The sequence below is a fragment of the Mus musculus genome, chromosome 11 (genome assembly GCF_000001635.26).
Source record: "Mus musculus strain C57BL/6J chromosome 11, GRCm38.p6 C57BL/6J".
Taxonomy (NCBI): domain Eukaryota; kingdom Metazoa; phylum Chordata; class Mammalia; order Rodentia; family Muridae; genus Mus; species Mus musculus.
Genome location: NC_000077.6, coordinates 79,380,013 through 79,402,304, shown reverse-complemented (window position 1 = coordinate 79,402,304; position 22,292 = coordinate 79,380,013). Strand labels below are relative to the sequence as shown.

The 22,292-nt window shown below is 39.5% G+C and overlaps 1 protein-coding gene across 9 annotated transcripts in view; it reads right to left on the bottom strand.

Moving 5' to 3' along the window:
- The window catches only part of Nf1 (neurofibromin 1), a 242,020-nt gene that overhangs the window by 179,305 nt on the left and 40,423 nt on the right, over positions 1 to 22,292 (bottom strand). For all 9 annotated transcript variants that reach the window (XM_006532442.4, XM_006532436.4, XM_006532438.4 and 6 more), the window contains exons 2-5: positions 17,987 to 18,130; positions 15,567 to 15,650; positions 11,906 to 12,096; positions 6,344 to 6,450 (exon numbers count right to left, since the gene is read on the bottom strand). In XM_006532442.4, the coding sequence (XP_006532505.1) occupies positions 6,344 to 6,450; positions 11,906 to 12,096; positions 15,567 to 15,650; positions 17,987 to 18,130 (526 nt within the window). The remainder of the gene's footprint in view (positions 1 to 6,343; positions 6,451 to 11,905; positions 12,097 to 15,566; positions 15,651 to 17,986; positions 18,131 to 22,292) is intronic.

Sequence of the window (22,292 nt, the reverse complement as noted above, 5' to 3'; positions counted from 1 at the left end):
CAGCTCCTGGTACATGGTATTCAGCTATGGATCTAGCAAATGCTTTCTATCAATTCCTGTCCATAAGCACAACCAGAAGCAATTTGCTTTCAGCTGGAAGTCAGTAGTATGCCTTTTTACAGTTTTACCTCGAGGTTAGTACTTATCAACTCTCCAGTCCTGTGTCATAACTTAGTATGAAGGGAGCTTGAGCATCTCTCTCTACAAAATATCACCCTGGTCCAGTATACTCATGGCATCATGTTGACTGAACCAAGCGAGCAGGAAGGAGCAACCACTTTGGAAATATTGGTAACACTTATGTACATGGGAGGATGGTAAATAAATCCAGACAAAAGTCAAGGGCCTTCAACTTCAAGGAAATTTCTACAAGTCCAGTGGTGATATGCAGAAATATTCCTTCTAAGGTGAAGGGTAAGTTATTGCATCTGGTCTTTCCCACGACCAAGAAAGCAGCACAAAGCTTGGTGGGCCTATTTGGATTCCAGAGGAGCATACTCCTCACTTTGTTTTGTTATTTCAAGTAAGGAAGGAAGCTTCTAGCTTTGAGGGGAGCTAGAACAAGAAAGCTCGTCAACAGGTCCAGGCTGCTGTGCAGGCTGCTCTACCACTTGGACCATGTGATCCAGGAGACCCGCTAAAATGGTTCTTTAGATGGCAGTAGCAGTTTATAGCCTTTGGTAGGCTCCTCTAGGTGAGAGGAGACCCTTGGGATTTTAGAACATGGATCTATTGCCATCTGCAGACAACCATTCTCCCATTAAGAGACAGCTCTTTGCCTGCTATTGAATGGGCCACCAAGTTACTATGCTATCTGAGCTACCTATCATGAGCTGAGTAGTATTTGGTTTTACCAGCCATAATACCAAGCCATGAAGTAGGATGAACATAACAGCAAACCATTATCAAATGAAAGTAGAATATATTGTGATCAGGCTCCAGTAGGTCCTGAGCAAGATATATGAAGAAGTTGTCCAAGTGCTTGTTTTCTACTTCTGTTAAAGTGTCTTTTCCTAACAAGCATGTACCTATGATCTCATGGGGTGTTTCCTAGAATCAACTGACTGAGAAAAGAAAAGTTTGGAGACCAAGGTTTCCTGATGGTTCTGCACACTATGCAGGCACCACCCAGGTGTGGAAAGCTGCTGCATTATAACCTCTTTACAGAACAACCATAAAAAATGCCAGTGAAGAGAAATCTTCATTGTAAAGCAAACTTTGGGCAGGTCACATGGTTGTAAATTCTGCTTGGAATGAGAAATGGCCAGATGTGACTGTTTTTGAACTCATGGGCTGAAGCCAACAGATTGGCAGGATGGTTAGGGACTTAGGAGCATGAATGGAAAGTTAGTGAGAAAGGTTAACTAGGGAAGATGGGGACAAATCTCTCCAAATGGACAAATGATGTAAAGATACTTGTGGCCCATATAAATGTTCATCAAAAGGTGACTTTTGCAGAGGGGTTATTCAATAATGAAGTAGAAAGGATGACCCATTCTGTACACAGTCAGCCTCTTTCCCCAGCCATCTCTGTTACTGTCCAATGGGCCCATGAACAAAGTGGCCATGTTGGCAAAAAAGAACGTTATACATGGGCTTGACAACATGGACTTCCAGTCACCAAGGCTGTTCTGGTTATAGCAGCTGCTGAGTGCCAGACCTGCCAGGAGCAGAGACCCAATTCTGAGCCCCAGATATGGCACCATTCTCCCAGGTGACCAGCCAGAGACTTAGTGGCAGTCTGACAACACTGGACCAGTTCTTCCATAGAAAGGGCAACTCTTAGTCCTTACTAGAATACTTACTCTGGTTATAGATTTGCTTTTCCTTCTGCCAAAACTATCATCCATGAACTTACAGAATGTCTTATCCATCATCATGATATTCCACACAGAACTGCTTCTAACCAAGTAACTCACTTCACAGGCAAATAAATATAATAGTGGGCTAATGCTCACGGAATTCACTGGTCTTACCATGTTCCCTACCTCCTGAAGCAGCTAACTTGACAGAATGGTGTGAATAGCCTTTGGAAGACATAGTTACAATGGATATCGGTGACAGAACCCTGGAAGACTGGGGCAGGGTTCTCCAGAAAGCAGTATGTGCTTCAGCATCTAATATATGGTTCAGTTTCTCCCTAGCCAGGATTCAGGAATCCAGGGATCAAGGGATAGAAATGGAAATGGTTCCACTCACTATCACCCCTACAGTCCTACAGGAAAAACTTTTACTTTCTGATACCACAACCTTAAGTCTGCTGGCCTACTAGCTTGTGTTCCAGAAGGGGGGAGAACTTTTCTGCCCAAGGCATAACATACATTCCATTGAACTGGAAGCTTAAACTTCTTCCTGAAAACTTTGGGCTCCTGGTGCCCTTTAGAGTCAACAGACATCATCATCATCATCACAACAACAACAGTGTTAGGAGGGGTGGCCCCTCTAGACTTCCAGCGGCTAACTGGATTGCTCTGAAGGCCATGTCTTGAGTACAGCAGATCCTTTAGGGCATCTCTTGATGCTACTTCTTCTGTATTCCAACATATCCTGAACACCAGTAGCTTTCTAAGACTTCTCTAGGACTCCAGCATAATATTAGGACCGCTGGGACATCCAGTCTGGTTCTTGGCCCTTCTGTCAGGAGACAGCCATTGCTGGACTATCTGGGCCACACCTATAGGTTACTCTAATAAATCCCCTTTTGGGTGTGTATAAAGTCTATTTTTTTCTTTCTTAACAAAAATTGTATTTACTCATATTTCTATTCATTACTTTATTATTTTTGTTCTTTTGACAATTTCATACATATATGTAGCCTATTTCTGACTCCTGTCAAACTTCTCCCTCTTATTTCACTATTACCTCTATGACTCCCTAGAATCCTATTCACACATTACATTTTTGTACTCAGTGATGCACTGAGTTTAATTAGGGTCACCTGTGTGACCAGGGGTCTGCTACTATTCATCAGAGAACGATAGGCTGATCAGGTGGTACACAAAAGATAACATTGTTTGCTCTCCCCCAACCCAAATCCATTAGTAGTTCATAGTTCAGCAAGGAAGGGGAGGACCAAATGGACCCTTCTCAGATATATGAAGACTGTAGATGGGACCAGTCTTGTATAGGTCCATTGCTGCTGCTGCTGCTGCTGCTGCTGTGAGATCATGATTTTCATTGGCTGTGTCACGGCCACATGACAGTACTTTGCAGCTCTTCTCATTAGCTTCCAGCTCTTCTACTCTTCCCACTCCTCATTCTACACTGCTCCCTGAGCCTCAGAGAGGTAGCCTGAATGTTTTGTTTTTTTTTTTTTTTTTTTTGAGGGCTGAGCACTTGCCCACTACTTACTCTCAGTATCTTCAGCAGCCATGTGACTCTAAATTTTCCTTATTCATTATACTTTTCAAAGTAGTGTTTAACTCACGAACATAAACCTAAGTATTTTAAAGGCAGCTTGGCGCTTTATCAATTTAACTAAACAACAACAGTAAGTTCCCTTCCAGGGTCAAAGACCTCAGGCATAGGAAGTTAACTAGGTTCACAGTTCCAGGCATGGACTCCCTCTTGGGGAACAGGCTTCAAAACCAAGCACAGAGCATCTGGTTGTTTCCGTATGGTTGTGCCACTACTGCAATGAGTACATCTTGCCTACAAGTTGGTATTATGGGTGGCAGAGATCTCTGCGGTGCGATCCTCATTAATGCCTTTCTCCTCCAGTCTCCCACATACAACTTCTGCACTGTGAAAACTAGCCAGCAGGGGGAGCTCCCACCTCAGTTCTGCTGTGAAACAAGACATGTTGCCTCAGCACTGGGGAAATTGGACTTTTGCTCCCCATCTGAATTCCTTTTGTTGCTCTCTCTTGACTTACTGCCCTAGGTAAGATTTGGCATACTAAACTAAGTTCTAAAAGAGAACTGGAAACTTTTAGGTTGTTTGTTTTTGTTTTGCTGTTGTTTTTGATGCAGTGTTTCAATATATGGTTTTAGCTGGCCTGGAACTAGATCAAACTAGGCTTAAACCAAAGAGATCCACCTGCTTCTGCCTTCTGAGTACTGGCATTAAAAGTCTGCACCACACAAAGTCTGAACCTTAATCTCATTCTAGATTTTGGAGGAACTTCTCCTATTTTCCCCTCAATTAGTATAATGTTGGCTATGGGTTTTATTCATATGCATCCTTTTTTATGTTTTGGTGCATTCATTTATGCCCGCTGAGCTTTTATTATAAAGGAATGCTGAACTTCTGAAGCAAGGGCCTTTTCTGATCACCTGTGATTACCGGGTAATTTCTGCTCGTAAACCTACATGCTGGTTTACTCTATGGTTTATTCTATGTTGTGTTAAACCAACACTGCATCCCTGGAAGGAAACCACAGTGTTCTGGAGTTTTGCTTCTGGAGTTCTGTTGAGAATTCAAGTTTTCTTTTTGTTGCGTATTTATCACTGTACTGCTGGCTTCACAGAATGGTAGTACTCCTTCCTTTGCTATTTTTCTGTAAAGGAAATTTTTGTTTGACTTCGGCAGTGGATTCCATCTGCTCTTGCATTCTTTGTTGGGAGATCTTTTATTACTACTTGAATTGCCTTATAGCTGCTTCAATGTCTTTGATTGCTATGCATCTATTGAGGCTGTTAATACCATACTGACTCAGTTTTGATAGACCTAAGAATTTACCCATTTTTTTTCTAGGTTTACCAACTATTTAGAATATACCCTCCTTCTCTGCACTTCACTAGGACCTGTAGTTAACTCAGCTTGTTCATCTCTAATTTGATGGAGTCTTGACAAGCCAGGACTTGCCAATCCTGCTGAACTTTCCAGGAGCCGACTCTCTGTTTCCCTCTACACAGTTCTTTCATCCTTCAGTTCACTGATTTCTGCTCTGACCATCGTTACTTCCAGCTGTCCCCTGCTGCTGAATCTGGATTGTTCTTGCTTTTCTAAGACCTTGAGGTTATCATTAGGTTATCTGGGATATTTCTGACTTTTTAAATAGTAGACACTCATGTCTATAAACTTTTTTCTCTTAAAACTGACTTTCAAAGAATTCAAGATTCCATGAACACATGTAAAATTTGTGTACTAAATTAAAGGCAAAAAAGAAAAAAGTTTTCTGTCACTGTATTGCTTTTGTTTTTGTTTCTTTGAGATTGGGTCTCTCTACAGAAACCTGGCTGTTCTGGAGCTCTGTAGACCAGGCTGGTCTCAAACTCACAAGATCTGCCTGCTCCTGCTCCCAAGTGCTGGAATTAAAGGTGTATATAACTACATCCAGCTTAATAGCATGTTTTGTAATATTAAGTATTTTGAAAACTGTATTACACAACTATTAAAACTTCTCATAGCTTACATAACTCAAGCTCAGTCTCTCAGGTCAGAAATTAAGCCACTGTTTGAGATTTTCACTCCGTCCTTTGATGTGGAGGGAGTTGTTCGTTTGTTACTTTTCTGGAGACCAGGGCTTCCTCTATAGCCCATCATGACACTGAACTCACTACATAGCTCAAACTGGTCTTGAACTCTCCTTCCTCATCTGCCCATGTGCTGGGATTACAGGCATACACTACTCCAGCAGCTCAAGGCCATGTTCTTCAAGCACCTGGACAACCAAACAAATTGATTCTGCGACCTAGAGTCACTTAAGGGATCAAATTCTAAAAGGATAACATTCTCCTTATTAAAAGCAAAACTTGTAGCTCAAGAAAACTTCCCAGGCTGGAGAGATGGCTCGGTTAAGAGATGGTTAAGAGCACTAGCTGCTCTTCCAGAGGTCCTGAGTTCAATTCCCACCAAGCACATAATGGCTCACAACCTTCTGTAATGTGATTCCATGTCCTTTTCTGGAATGCAGGTCTCTATGCAGTTAGAGCACTCATATACATAAAATAACTTTTTAAAAAATCTTTAAAAAAAAAAAGGAAAGAGAGGGAGGGAGGGAGGGAGAGAGGGAAAGGGAAGGGAAGGGAAGGAAGGGAAGGGAGGAAGGAAAAAGAAAAAAGAAAACTTCCTACTGCCAAGATTTTAAATATCCATATTCTCAGATGAACATGACAGTAAAGACCCTTCTTGATCCCAGAACTCAGGGGGCAGAGGCAGGTGGATCCCTGAGTTCAAGGCTAGCCTGATCTACAAAAATGAGTTCCAGGAAAACCAGGGATAAACAGAGAGACCCTGTCTCAAAAAATAAAATTCATGTTCTGCTGTATTATTTTCAAATGCCCAAAATCCAGTCAAGCACATACATTTCTGGCCATTTCACAAGAACATGCACACTATAAAATCTATTTTGATATCCAGTTCAAACAAGTTTACTATAACCATATCTATTTAAACCTACCCTTCAGAAGTCGTTTTAATTTTGCACAATCCACATTGATATACTGTAACAATTCTATATCGTGAACATCAACATTATCTTCTGAACAGACAGTCAACTCCTGTAACCTGAAAAGTAAAAATCAAAAGTAATTTATCAATTTAAGTCTTAGAACAGTCCAAGATTCTGATTTAATAGAAAGGGGGTTTATGAATGAAAGACACATAAAATAAGAACATATTTATTTAAAAAAAACTAAATAATTCAACCGATTTAAGAGTCATGACAAAAAGTGATATTCCAGTAAACTTTGTATTTGTATCTTTAACACTGAGGTCTGAATTGTATTTCTCACATTAGCCATGGCTCTTCTGGAAAAACTAGTTAATTCTAAGATTGGAGCATATTTTCAAATGTATTTAGGTTTCCCTGAAATTGAAGACAAGGAAATTAGCAACTATTATAGTCAAGTCCAAAATCATACAGCTGTACAATCAGACACTATAACTGTTAAACTGGGACAATTGGAGTATCAGATTTTCTTCCTTTGTAAAAAATCACATTTATTTATTATATGTGAGCATGCATTATCAATCAGAAAAACAGAACTGTCCTCTCTATCCACCATACAAGTCTCAGGGACTGAAACTCAGGTTACCAGGCTGGCAGCAAGCACCAGTACCTGCTGAGCCATCCTACTGCCCCTGCCCCAACTTTTCTTTTTTCTACAACTGCAATCCACATGGGGGCAGGAGGAGCAGTAGTTACTGAGAGAAGAAACTCACAGGTGAGCTTTTCCAACTTTTAGAATCACTTCAATCTAAAAAGGAATAATGGTGGAACAGGCCTCTACCCTGCATTCCCTGTTTAGATTATATTATATTAAAATGATATAAATATACAAAAAAAAACAGTTTACAGGAAAAAAATGAAATAGTTTACATTTGAATCTAGTTTCAGCTAGGCATAGTGGCTCATGCCTATCATAGCCCATCATCCAAGCACTCGGGAAACTGGAGACAGGAGAACACAGGAGAATTACTGTTAGTGTGGGCTACAAAGTAAAGCCTGGTCTTGAGAAAGGAGGGAGGAAGAGAGGGGAAAGAGGAAAGAAGGAAGAAAATAAAGAGAAAGCACAATTTAATGCAAGGGGCTCTGGATTTTAATTCTCACAATCACAAAACCCATAAAGAAATACAGTATGTCCAATTTAAAAATAAAGAATGATAGACTCCAGCCAGATGTGGCGGCACACACTTTTAATCCCAGCATTCTGGAGTCAGAGACAGAAAGGAGAGATCCATGAGCTCCAAGCAAGCCACAGCAAGGCCAGCCAAGCTACACAGCAAGTTCCAGGCCAGCTGAAGCTACACAGTGCGACCCTGCCTCACTAGTCAAAAGAGGGGGCGTGGGGCGTGCGTGGGGAATGTTTTTACTTTTCCCACTTCCAATTAATAATCGATCCAGAGATTATCAAGTAGGTAAAATTTTTATGGGAAATGTTGGATAGTCCAGATAATATCTATATCTAACAACTGATTGGATGACTTAAGAAACCTGTCTCTAAAAGAATTTAACAAAAATAAATAAATCACCAAATTAAGTATTATCAAGTCTGTTATAAAAAAACAATTTTCTATGTAAGAAAGTACAATGGGAGGAGGGGGGGTGCAGAGAGATGGCTCAGCTAACGGACTTCTTGTCCAAAGGTCCTGAGTTCAAATTCCAGCAACCACATGGTGGCTCAGAACCATCCATAATGAGATCTCATGCCCTCCCTCTTCTGGAGTGTCTGAAGACAGCTACAGTGTACTTAGATATAATAATAAACAAATCTTTTTTAAAAAAGAAAAGAAAAGAAAGTACAATGAGGGCTGGAGAGATTGCTTAAAAGCACTGGCTGTTCTTCCAGAGGACTCAAGTTCGATTCCTAGCACCACATGGTAGCTTATAACCACCTGTAATCTCAGCTTCAGGGGATGGATCCCTTACCATCTTCTGGCCTCCACAGGCACTGACACACAAGTAACATATATAAAACAATATAAAATTAAACTCTAAAGAGTGTAATAAGCCTACAGCATAAGACAGTTCAGCAGAATAAAGCTATGTTATAATTTTTTCAATTAATAAATGAAACAAACAAACAACAACTAAAGCTGTTGTGGGTGTTACAGACCTGTAATGACAGCTTCTAAGAGAGCTGAGGGAGGACACTATCAAGGCTAGCCTCATCTACAAACTGAGTTCCAGGCCTGCCTGAAAAGCTTGGTGAAGCCCTTTTTCAAAGTAAAAAGAAGACTACAGCTGTAGCTCAGTAGTAGAACATATGACACCCTGGGTTCAACCACCAATACTGCCCCGCCCACCGCCAAAAAGAACATCTGCTGACAAAGAAACTGGTAAAGTTCAACTCATTTTTATGATCGTAATTATAAATGAAATGTAGTTGGGTGGTGGTGGTGCACACCTTTAATCCAGCCCTGAGGAGAAGGAAGCAGGAGGATCTCTGAGACGGAGGTCAGTCTGGTCTACAGAGAGCTGGCTGCAGGACAACCAGAGCTACACAGACAAAGTCTGTCTACACAATCAAAACAATGAAGGGAGGGAGGGAGGGAGGGAGGGAGGGAGGGAGGGAGGGAGGGAGGGAGGGAGGGCTGGCTCAAATCTTCTATATATACAGAATATATAGATAAAGGAATAGTAGCTATAAGAATAGTATCATAAGATGCCCCCATGTAAATTAAACCATCACAGCAGTCTGTTAGGTGAGTGGTCCTAATTCTGGTACTAAGTAAATCAAGACACATAGCTGTATTAAGCATTTATCTCATAGATCCCATTTCTGGCTAATCTGCCACCGAAGTCAATGAAACTCTAGCCACAACTTCTATTCTGGCAACAGATAACAAACTACTAGACTTGGAAAATCAACAAAAGTTGCCTATAAATTAACTAATGCTGCCAAACTTCATGGAAGCAGCTTTGGGTGAGTTAGGGTTTTTCTTTTTTTTTTTTTTTTAATAAATAATTATTTAAGTTTTTTGCTGTAGGAGTGCTCTGTCTGCATGTACACCTACAAAGCAGAAGAGGACCTCAGATGCCCTTACAGATGGTCATGAGCCACCATGTGGTTGCTGGGAATTGAACTCAGGACCTCTGGAAGAGCAGCCAGTGTCCTTAAAAGCTGAGCCATCTCTCCAGCCCAACTTTAGGGTTTTCAAAGATGGCACATTTGTTCTATTTTACAGAATAATACACTTACTCAAAAACTTTATGGAAATATAGTTCTATAAAAACATTAACAATTCCTGCATGGATACACTAAGAAACTGTATTTTTCTATATTGCTTTTTATCTTCTTTTTAAGAATTTTTTTCCAAGTAATAAAACTAATCTCGTACTGACCTAAATGAAAGTGTTTTACTTTGTATAACCGCCCAGAATCCTATTTCCCTGTTTGCCACCTTGTTGGCTCCATCAGTGTATGGTGACTCAGAATATAAAATAAATCTACAAGGCCAGCTTTGTCTGCAGAGCAAGTTGCAGGGCAGCCAGGGCTACACAGAGAAACTCTGTCTCGAAAAACCAAGAAAAAAAATATCATGGAAATGTTCTGTTATATAAACCTTAACCAATGATATATCATTAAATAAAGTTTTGATTTTCTTTTCATAGTTTATTAAGACTGTAGGATACAATATCATAGAATATTGTCACCTACCATCATAATTATAGAACAACTTTTTATTAAAAAGAGTTCTTTTTTTTTTATTGCAAGTGAGTTCTTAAATAGCGGGCCATAAATTCTTGAATTTTAATGTATATTCCCATTCACCTCACTGGGAAACAAGAGTGAACATAATAGAAACCCATTCGTGTAACTCTAGTAAGTGACAGAGAGAGGAACCAAAGAGTAAAAAGGATTACTTTTCTCTGTTTGTATTTGTCTTTTAGTCACTAAATCTTTACGTGGGTTGTTTTATACTTTTTATTTTATCATAATTAAGAACCCATATGAGTGTACTTATACAAGACAGGCAAATCATTTTCATGAAGACAAATCAGTCACAATTTATTTATCATTTCATCCCACTGAGCACCATTTTAAACTAATTTTCTCATCTGTAATATCATGGTTATGATTTTGACTGATCAGGAAATATTTAAACAATAATTTTCTTTCATTTTTAAGCTTTATGTGTTAGGAGGTGTAGGTCAGAGGACGACACTGTGGTAGTGATTCTTGGTCCCAGGGATAAAACCCACATCCAGCAGGCTTGCTCTGTGAGGGTCTTTACAGACCAAGTGATTCCCCAGCCAACATTTTCTTTACTTTCCGTTTCACCGAAATTACATTTTTAAAAGTTTGTTTTTATTTTATGCATATGGTTGCTTATATGAATGTACTGTGCATGTATGTGCACCACATGTGTGCCTAGTGTCCAAACAGGGTACTGAATTCCCTAAACTGGACGGTTTAGGTTGTGAGGCACCATGCAGACACTGGGAACCAAACTCAGGTCCTCTGCAAGAGAACCATGTGCTCTTAACTACTAAGCGATCTCTCCTGACTATTTCATTTTTGAAATCACTAAATTAAATGTACAGTATTTTAAAATTCCACAAGATAGTTAAAATAGAAATACTGAAAACTAATATAATGAAACTAACGTAGTTCTTGAGGCCTATCCAACTTAGAAATTTGGAAATGTGTCAAATTCCATTATTTGACACAATTCCTTGTTTGTTTGTTTGTTTGTTGGAGTTTTGGGGGGGGGGTTGAGACGGAGTCTCACTGTGCAGCCCTGGCTGGATTCAAACTCATTAAAGATTGGTCTTGAACTCCTGTCTCTGCTCCCAAATGCTCAGATTTTAAAGTTGTGAGCCACTATACCAGCACAATACATTTATTTTTGAGGGGTATCAATTTATTTGCCTGTAACAACCTTTCATTATCACTGTGAGACATGGCATAAACTGTGAATCCTCAGTAAATGGGACTTTCATAGTCACTAAAACACACCTCACTTTCCAACTTTGTAATTACTTCCTTTTGTTTCTATATTACTTAGATTATTTTTAAGGAAATTTAGGAGCCATGAGAATTAGGTCATTAGAATGTCTGCTATTCTTCTCAACTATTCTACCTATTTGCATAGTTTAATCTGAAGAATATGTTTACAGTGCCTACCCATGGCTGGAGTGTAGCTCTGTGGTGGAGCACTTGCCTACATACACAAGACCCTGAATTCAAACCTTAGCACCACAAGGAAGGAAGGAAGGAAGGAAGGGAGGGAGGGAGGGAGGGAGGGAGGGCGGGCACCAGAGAGAGAGAGAAAGAGAGAGAGAGATGGCCATGGAGATATCTTCTCCAAGTCTGTAACATTATTCATAATAGTATTCATGTCTAAATATCACTATCTCCAAAGTAATTTCTAATATTATATAATTAAAATGTCAAGAAAAATCAATATATAGAATTCCTTCAAAAACCCAGATGTCATTCTGTTAACCACTCTTATGCAGACAAGAATTCTAAAATTGATTTTACTTAATTTCCCACATGCTTTAGGCACTAACCTTGTAGAAATGCGACTAAAGACTGCATTGAAGTTGTTGCAGCTGAGAGAAAATAAAACCCCAGAGGCAGAATTCCGAAGTTCGGCTGCATGTTGGTTTCCTTCACGGCAGGTGTGAAGAAAATGGCAGATTTCTGGTAGTAATTGTTTGACCAGCATTGTCTCATCTAATCTCATTGTGTCCTTTGGTTGCTAAAATGGAAATAATCACATAATTATAAGGCTTTTCCTTTACCTGCAAACATTCACAGTTAAGTGTCAAGCACACAGAGAAGCTGGAATAGAAGGAACAGCCACACAGCTATCACTCGAATTCAACACCTGCTATCGTTTCCTTGAATTTGCCACATCGTCCTATACCTGGTCAGTAAAGAAGACATCATCACCCTATCTTTACCATTGAAGCCCGACCCTCCATCTTGCCTCACAGGTTTCCTAGTTTATCAGTTGATCCTTTTTTTAAAAAATATTTATTTATTATATGTAAGTACACTGTAGCTGTCTTCAGACACTCCAGAAGAGGGCCTTGGATCCCAATACAGATGGTTGTGAGCCACCATGTGGTTGCTGGGACTTGAACTCAGGACCTCTGGAAGAACAGTTGGCGCTTTTAACCACTGAGCCATCTCACTAGCCCGATCCCTTCCTTTTTAGAAACTTGCAGTTCCCTGTGAGTTCTCAATAAACTTTATTCATATTCACTGTGAGTACACTATATCATTTAACTTCCAGAGGAATTAGGTAGGGAGCACATGGCCTCTGTATAATCTGACCAAAACATGTACTATGCACCTCAAATAATGCTGAGCTAAATCACATCCAAGTACATTATAAACATTATAATATCTCAGCCCTTGTGTATGTCAGCTTATCCTAATGAGGATATTCTCTAACGCAATTTCAACACAATTAACATTCTAAGAAATAACACCATTCCATGTATCAAATACCCAATCCACACTGCATGACACTGAAAATGTCTTCATAGCTTTTTATTCACTGAAGACCCAAAAGTGATTCAGAGGTCACAGCATGACTATTCTGTCCTTCAGTGTCTTTATTCTGGAGCAATTTCCACCCCACCCCCATACTCCACATATCTCATTTTTACATTCCATGAAATTTACTTTTAAAACTGGCCCAACTGTCTTACAGATTATTGGATTATTTCCTAAGCAGCAGCTAACTCACTAACCTGACATAGTTCTAGGGCTGTGGCTCAGTGGTATACGCACAAGGCCCTGAATACAATCTCTAATTCCACAAGCAAAAAAGGAAGAGAAAGAAAAAAAGGAAGAAAAAAGAAAAAAAGAAACCAAAAAGAAACAATTTCAAAGCAGACCAAGTCAAAGTAATATGTAAACTATACAGGTATACTGTGGAAATATGGCATCATTGTAATTAGGATATCTCCAAAGAATATCAGCAACCACTCTCCAAGATAACATTACCTCTCAATTAAAATTGTTAATGAAGAAAAAGTTGTGAAACTTAAAGAGGCACTACACCATTCTTCCCAACTCAATCATGGTTGGTCTGATACAGCAAAAATTACAAAGTACTAAGAGCACTGCCAAGGTTTCAATGTCTAAACTCCCAATTCCGCCCCACTAGATAATAGTGTTTTTGTTCTCCATTTCACAGATTAACAGAGAACACCAAGCTAAAATACCATTTTAGTATAAATGGTATTCCTACCATTTTAAGTATAAAACTTACAAATGCTGTAATTCTGGACTATGGCCAGAGATCAATGAGAATTCAAAATATCAGGGACTAGAGAAGTGGCTCAGTGGTTTGAAGCACTTGTTCTTGCAGAGGACCCATGTTCAGTTGTCAGCACCCACACAGTAGCTCACAACCATCTGTAACTGCAGTTTCAAGGGATCTGATGCCCTCTTTTGACCTCCTCATGTACCAGGCATGCACGCACATACATATAAACATTCATAAATGAAGGTAAAACACTCGTACACATAAAATAAAATAGATAAATACTTTTTTAATTTTAAGAGTTTGAAGTATTATGCTGGGCTGGCAAAAATGGTTCCATTAGTGAGTACTTACTGTGTAAAACCAACGACCTAAAGTCAATCCCTAAAATCCTTGTCAAAGTGGAAGAAGAGAACTGACTATCCAAGAGTTGTCCTCTGACCTCCATATATGTACCCCATATGCACATAAATAAAAATAAATATTACAGGAGCTGGAGATTCTGCTCAGTGGTTATGAGCACGCACTCTCCTTGCATGAACTTGAACCTGAGTTCAGTTCCCAGCACCCACGTAGGATTATGATTTGCCATCACCTGTAATTCCAGCTCCAGGGGGATCGGAAGCATCTGCCCTTTGAGGGCACCTAAACTCAAGCACAGACCCACATGTAAGCATACACACACAAATTTAAATCATTTTAAGTTAAACTTTAAAAACTATAAATAAATCATATACTTTTTTTTGTTTCTGGCTCACAAACTTCCCTAGAGAAAGTTTTGTGTGAGTGAGATGTTTTGGGTTTTTGTTTTCCAATTCCCTGCATAATCCTCGTCACTTCTAAACATTCTTTCTCTTCTCAACTACATCATCAATCCTAATACATTAAAATCTCTTCCTTCTTGTGGCCAGAGAGTGGCTCAGTGGTTAAAAGCATCTAGAGGACTTGAATATGGTCTTAGCACCCACGTGGTACTTCACAACCACTAGTAACTCCAGACCCGGGAGATCTGATGCCCCTTCTGGCTCTGCAGGCACCAGTCATACACACACACTCATACACACGCAGCCAAAACACTCATCCACACAAAATACCTTTTCAAAAATTGTTTTAAGTGTCTTCCCTCTAGATTTACTGTAGAGAACTCATAAGAGAAAAGCTATTCTGAATAAAAGCAAAATTCTGTATTCTGTGCTGAATAAAAAGAAATAAGCTAACTAGCATAAATGGAGTAGACAATTTTAAAACAAATATTCATCATGTATTTATATAAACACCTACCCATGTTTGGGGAAAATTAAGATTAGGGAAGAATATAAATAATGTATGCAGCAGAAAACATCTTGAAAAAGTGAAAGTCTTAATTGAAATAAGTAGACACAGCGACTCAGAGGCAACCTGGGAAAGAACTGCGTGGTACTCAATGACTCCTCCACATGCCTATGAAAATGCTCACATTTACACAAATCTTCTGGTAGTAGCTATCCTCAGAAGGACAGCTTCAAACAAAGAAAGGATAGATCCCATTGTCGGGGTCTGTATAAAGTTGAAACCATATCATGAAGGCAGGAAAGTAAGACTACCCTTGGTGTGCTGACCACATTCTTCCAACTATACAAAGGCACGGGTCTAAAGATATCTGAAAAATAATTAAATGGAATAGTGATTCCTTCATAAAAATATTTTCTTAAAACAAAATCTTAAGAGACAGAAATGGGGCTCAAACTTAACATTTTAAGTAAACTTAAATATCTATGGGATTTATAAAAGCTGAGAGAATAATTTTCTCTAGACTGAGCTATCAGGTCATCTGTATTAACAGAATTCATATTCATCTACCACAAAGACTCTTAGTGTGTCCTCAGTGTCCCACACTGACCTTTCAGTGTTCCACCTCATTCTCAAGACTGAATTCACAAAACCTGCCTCTTTAGAATGAATTTACTTACCCCAGCAAGACATTTTTCCAGTGTATCCAATATGATCAACTGAGAGAGATACAAATTTTTTTCAGCAGCTTCTCCAAATATCCTCTAAAAAATATATTCAGAAAATATGATTAACACTTCACTACAAATTAGCACACATGAAATATAAAAGACTGAAGATCAAGAAAAAGTATTACTCTTCCACTTTGTCTTTTACATTCAATGATACTTAAATCTATCATTTCTTCCTTTACCCTAAAAATAAATTTCCAAGCTAACAGAAATAGAGATATTAGCCAGGAGTGGTGGTGCACGCCTTTAATCCCAGCACTCGGGAGGCAGAGGCAGGTGGATTTCTGAGTTCGAGGCCAGCCTGGTCTACAAAGTAAGTTCCAGGATAACCAGGGCTACACAGGGAAACCCTGTCTCAAAAAAACCAAAGAAACAGAGGTATTTATAAAAGCCTGCTGTTAGCTATATAACAGTAAAACATGATGCTTTATATTTTTTAATATCTATAAGCTGGCCAGACATAATGAAAAGACATTGGTAGTCCCAACACTATGGAAATAGTGGCAAGAGGATTAGAAGTTCAATGCTAGCACTAGGGAAGTAAGTTTGAGGCGCCAGCCCAGAGTATGTTATACACTCTATCGGGGTGGGGGAGTGACAGGGAAGGAAAAAGAAAAGGAAGAAGGGTGTGGGGGTAAATAATGAATCAAGGAGAGTTTAAAATAACTCATGAGTTAAGAGGCTTGTACCTGTCCTGAATTAGCATTTAGCTATCGCCTCCTTTGCAAAACAATTAACTTCTTAATTCTTATTAAACAGAATGCTACTACATCGCTTACAGTGAATCTTAAGCATTCATTACTTTCAAACTGAACCCTGTATCACCTACCTACTAACAAGAAACTGACTTTCGGGGCTGGTGAGATGGCTCAGTGGGTAAGAGCACCCGACTGCTCTTCTGAAGGTCCGGAGTTCAAATCCCAGCAACCACATGGTGGCTCACAACCATCTGTAACGGGATCTGACTCCCTCTTCTGGAGTGTCTGAAGACAGCTACAGTGTACTTACATATAACCAATAAATAAATCTTTAAAAAAAAAAAAAAAAAAACTGACTTTCATTATATATTTTTTCTTTTAAATTTTTCTGTTTTCTATTTTATCATTATTGTACATGTAGTGTATGTGCTAGTATGGCTGTGGGCACTCCACAGTGTCCATGTGGAAGTCAGAGAATGACAACTTTCAGGGGTTGGTTCTCACCTTCAACCAGTTTGCTCCGAGGACCAGTGACAATTACCTTTATGCACTGAGCCACCTTACAGGCCCTGTAACTTTTCAGTGAGGTCTACATGAATGCCAACATCCCTAGAGTTCTAAAGAAGATTGCAAATATAAACTACAGCAGTGCGCCTGGGACGGCAGCAGCATGCTCAGACAGAAGAAACACTAATACTGCGCTCCACAGCAGGCGAAGAGCTACAGCACAACAGGAAGTGCATCCTGTAAATCACTGTACAGTTTATTAAACGTCCTATGCTTTTTAGAAGAAAAAAAAAGCATAAATTTAGCAAAGAAAAGAATCTATTGAACTGCCCATACCCGCAATTCATCAGTTCTGTAACTCTGGTATTGAACAGCCTTCTTAAAAGGAAATTCTCCAAAGCTGACCTGACTAGAAAACTAATCCTCAGAATCTACAAAAGTGGCTGCTTCACAGCTCAGCACAAACAGCACAAACTGAGAGAAGGAGACGTCCATCTACTGTCTGGAGAAGTATGAAGTAGATTGTTAAAAGCTGTTGGAGTACAGAGGCGGCCGGGTGGGAAGGATGGAAGAAGGACTGGCAGCTCTCAGCAGTGGACTCCCTTGATGAAGTCAGCTGACTGCTAAGATACAGAGAACGCTGCTCTCTAACACTGAGTCGCTAACACTACCCAGCCTGCTTCAGATTTGGGGAAGGCAGAGAAAACTCTTTAATACAGCGGGAAAAAGTAATCTCACTTTAGAAGTGAAAGGTCATACTCTTTTTCACCACGTAGTTTGGACAGGGACAATCAATAAATACATCTAAGGAAGCAGCTAACAGAAAGCATATTAACAAAGCCTGTACTACCCAGCTGAAGGCATAGCTTAGGAAGGAAGGAGGGAAGGAATCTATATTATGATAACTTTACATACAATACAAAAGAGATATAAAATTCTAATTCCCGAATAACAGAGTAATTAATAAGAGAAGCTTCAACGGGAATAAAAACCTGAAGTCAAAATTTCAAAGTTACTCTTGAGCTTGTCCATTAAATAACTTGTGTCTGAAAGCCTAAGAATATGTTTTCCATACTTTAAAACATGCTCTCCAAACTTCCAAAATCACAACGAAAATGAAGCAAATTCACCACAAAGCAGAGATCATGTAAGTCAGATACTCACCATATTGTTAACATTCTTTAGGATGGTGGTGAGCCCACTGATGACCAGAGAAAACTTGTATTTGGAAATGTTGATCAGACACTCCTTGTTGTGCTCGGTGCTGACTTTGGTATGTGTGTTCTGCTGTCCTGTCTTTATTGGAAGCTAAAAGGGAAAAATAGTAAGACTAAACATGTATTTTCAGTGAAAATCACAACTTTTTAGGAAATCTTTATCAACCATACCTACGAATATTTATATCTCAAACTCTAATGTACAATGCAACCTAGAATTTAGAGCAAATCCTAAGTGGCCTGTTAGTTTTAATTTTCAGTTTCCCTTCTGTAAGCCATAAACCTGTATCTATAAAGTCAAATCTTCTATCCAGTGTTTTCCAAGAAGAATGATGACCTAGGAACCAGAGCTATGTCCCTCTAGCTACAAAGTAAGAGAATTCCGCAAGAAATACACACAGTCCTTCAGTGTATGCACTGAATGAAATACAGACAAAGAAAATCTAGGCTGCAAAGCACTAATCAATAGGAAATAAGAGCAAATTGTTCAAATTCAATAAACTATAAAATCAGGAACAGAGTTAAAACTGACCGCAGTAAAGATAACCAACCACACAACCAAGGCAGTAGCAACACAACCTAGAAATTCATCTCACAAAAAAACAAATTCTTTGGAGGCTCACATTTACACTAACCTGTGGATGAGTTCAACTTCACTGCGTAAAAATGCATCTCAACTCAAAAGCATAATTCTGTACGTAAGCATCAGAAATCAATGCACTATTCTTAGACCCTGGTGATACTGAGAGAGAACCAAGGAGGCTCCTCTGTGAGACCACACCTACGACTCTCTCCACTTGAGAGGTGGTGCAAGTAAAGGTGGGAGGAACAAGTGACATGCCAGACAGTTGTAGTCAGTAAGACAGGATTAGCTTGACAGCAGAGAAGTAACAAACACAGAGGGGATGAGGTTCAGATGTAAGGAAGGCAGTGCACAGAAACTATAGAATTACATAACTGACCATAAAGAGGAGGAAGCTGAACAGTAGTAGCACATGCCTTTAAATCAGGAAGCAAAGGCAGGCAGATGTCTGTGAGTTCGAGGCCAGTCTGGTCTATACAATGAGTTTCAAGACAGCCAGGGCTACACAGAGAAACCATGCATCAAAAAAACAAACAAACAAACAAAAAACAAACAAAGAAGACTATGGAGGAAAAAAATTGAAAACTCAAAAAAAGATAATTTTAGAAGGTGAAAATGTCAACTGTGCCATTTTCACACAAGTGAAACTGTGGCTTAAGTATACTTGGCCCATAGGAAATGGTACGTTAGGAGGTGTGGCCTTGTTAGAATAAGTGTGTCACTGTGCGGGTGGGCTTTGGAGGTCTTCTCTTATGCTCAGGTTCTACCCATTGCAGAGGAGAGCTTCCTAGCTACCTGAGGACGCCAGAATTCTCAGCTCCTCTACCACCACGCATGCCTGCGTGCTGCCATGCTTCCAGCTATGATAATAATGGACTAAACCTCTAAAATTGTAAGCCAGCCTCAATGAAATGTTTGCCTTTAAAAGAGTTACTATAGCCATGGTGTCTTTTCATAGCAATGGAAACCCTAACTAAGGCAACAACAATACAGCTTGTAAATCTAAATTTCCCCAGCCCTTCCATACAATCAATAGAAAATCCAGAAGAATAAAGCTGCAAACTTACACACATTCACAGATGTGTATGTGTGTACAAATAGGACCCACTTAACACAACACTAGGGGAGTATACGTATACACACAACAGGAAACAGAAAGCCTGATGAACGAACAATCTTCCCAAATGACAATGCACTCTCAATGAAAACACAGAAGGCTTATATAGGAAAACACACACACATACACACAACAGGGATGTTGGAATAGACATACACAACAGGACTATGCACAAGTCCGAAGAACTGTGGCATATTCTAAATAACAAATAATAGAATTTTCTGCAATGATATTCTGTATCCGCAATGATCAGTACCTTGGCCACTAGCCAGCTCTACCTTGCTATTGTAAATATCTGCAGTATGGCTAGTCCAGATAAGGAATCAAATGTTTGATTTTATTTAAATTTAATAGTTATATAAGATGCAGCTATCTAATCCTATTAGGCAATGTTCTAAACCACCCAACTGAAGAATCACTTAATCCAAAAGCAGCCTATTTTGAGAAGAAAATGCTGAATTAAACTCCAAATTGACCATAGGGTGAAAAGTAGACAATTAATGGGATTAAATAAAGGAGTAAGGAAAAGGAAGCCAAGAGAACTCCAAAAGAATGAAGCCATCTTATGTTTTTAATTTTATGAACTTTAACTTCACCAGCTGGGTTACAGAAACCCAGCTGAGGTGGCGAGCGCCTCTGCGGCTCAGTCAGCAGCACACTGTCCCCCTGGACTCTCTTGTTCCCTCCTCCTTTACTGTGCCAGGCTTGGACACTCTGCTTGTGCTACACTGCTTCCCCATATGCACCTGCTAGAGCTAGTACACGCCTGCTCTGGCCACAGCCCACCAGCACCTTCTAGGCCCACTCAGGTACTGACACCTATCTAGGGATATCTTTCTTATAAATTCTATCCTTATCCCACTGGGGCCTTGTCATCCTGTGGCCTATTGTCCCCTCCTCCCTGTGTGAACTAATGTTCTGTCTGGCCACCCTCTACAGAGTAGTCTCTCCTTGTCTGACTCTGCCTAGCCTGGCAATTGTGGACACTCTTTCTGTCTTATGCTGCTCTCCTCCACAGCAATGCCTTTTTCACTCTGATCAGGCTCTTTTACCCAAGCATGTACAGAGATGCCTACTTGCTCTGTTTTACCTAATGGCTTTTGAACTTTACAGAGGGAGAGAAGGAAATAATGGAGCCAGCATTTTCTGTGCAAATAATACAACTGTAGTTTAGGCTGGTAAGAAGCGGGCTCCTGCTGAAAAGACATTTGGGAATTAGCTTTTGGAGTTTCAATAGTGGTTGCATAAATAGGGGTGAAGTGAGTATAAATAGGTTCTATAAGACGCTTCTGGGCTGGAGAGATGGCTCAGTGGTTAAGAGCACTGGTTGCTCTTCAAGAGGTCCTGAGTTCAAATCCCAGCAACCACATGATAGCTCAGAACCATCTGTAATGGGATCCGATTCCTCTTCTGGTGTGTCTGAAGACAGCTACAGTGTACTCATATAAATAAAATAAATCTTTAAAGAAAAAAAAAGACTTAATGCTTCTGTGCATGAAAACTTAGGTGGCTATTCAGAATAGCAGGAAAAGAATAAACTAAAACTCAAGCTTTCAAGGAAAAGTGAATTCAAGGAAATTCGCTTCTTGGCAAAACTAGTTTGGCTCCATGCAAATACCTTTGCCTACAGATGGTTTATATCTGTATGGTTTTAAAAATGGTAATTATGTAATACCTGTTTTATGAGCTCAGGATTAAATTTCAGGCTTATCCATCCACTCTGCCCAACTTTAGTGATTCATATATTATTAGCTTAGCCATATCCTGTATCATGGATTCCTGGCTTAACAATCTGCAGTTAGCTCACCTTTTTCATTTAACTTTGCTAAAGGAATAATAGCTTTGTTTGATTGCCAATTATAGACTTAAAATGACATTAAAATAAAAACAAACTTCATAATTTTAAGTTCATTGAGTACTACATAAAGGACTATTACATATGTAATACGTAACCAATAACACAGACTCTTCTGGGAGATGTGCTTAATATAAGCTACAATAGTCAAGGGTAGTTTAATTTTTTAAAAAATATTAATAATAATGTGTGTGTCTATGTGCCATGTACATACAATGCCCTTGGAGGCCAAAAGAGAGGAAGTCAGATGTCCCAGAACTGGAGTTTAAAGATGGTCACGAGCTGCCTGCCTGCCATGTGGCTGCTGGAATCAAACGGGTCGTCTGGAAAAGCAGCCGGTGCTTTTCATCAGTCAGCCTGTGCTCCAGCAGAGAAGACACCTCCTTAATGTGTGTATTTCCTAATACCTAAAGATGACATACGGGGTGTTCTTCCTCCTCATGAGCTATTTTTCCTTTGCTTTCTTCCTGTGTGTACACTAAGTGAAATGTAACATCACCCCTAACTTCCATTACAGTCTGAGAGGCCTTTTAGAAACTCATTAGAATGTACACAGAAGCACACATTTTAGTCTGTGACCTTTCAAAGAATTTCTGAGTGAAAATAGAAACAAACTACTCATTGTTCACAGTTCTTTGTTTAATGTTATGCTTTCTTCTAAATAACTCCCTATTTGTTGAGATCTTATAGTAGATCAT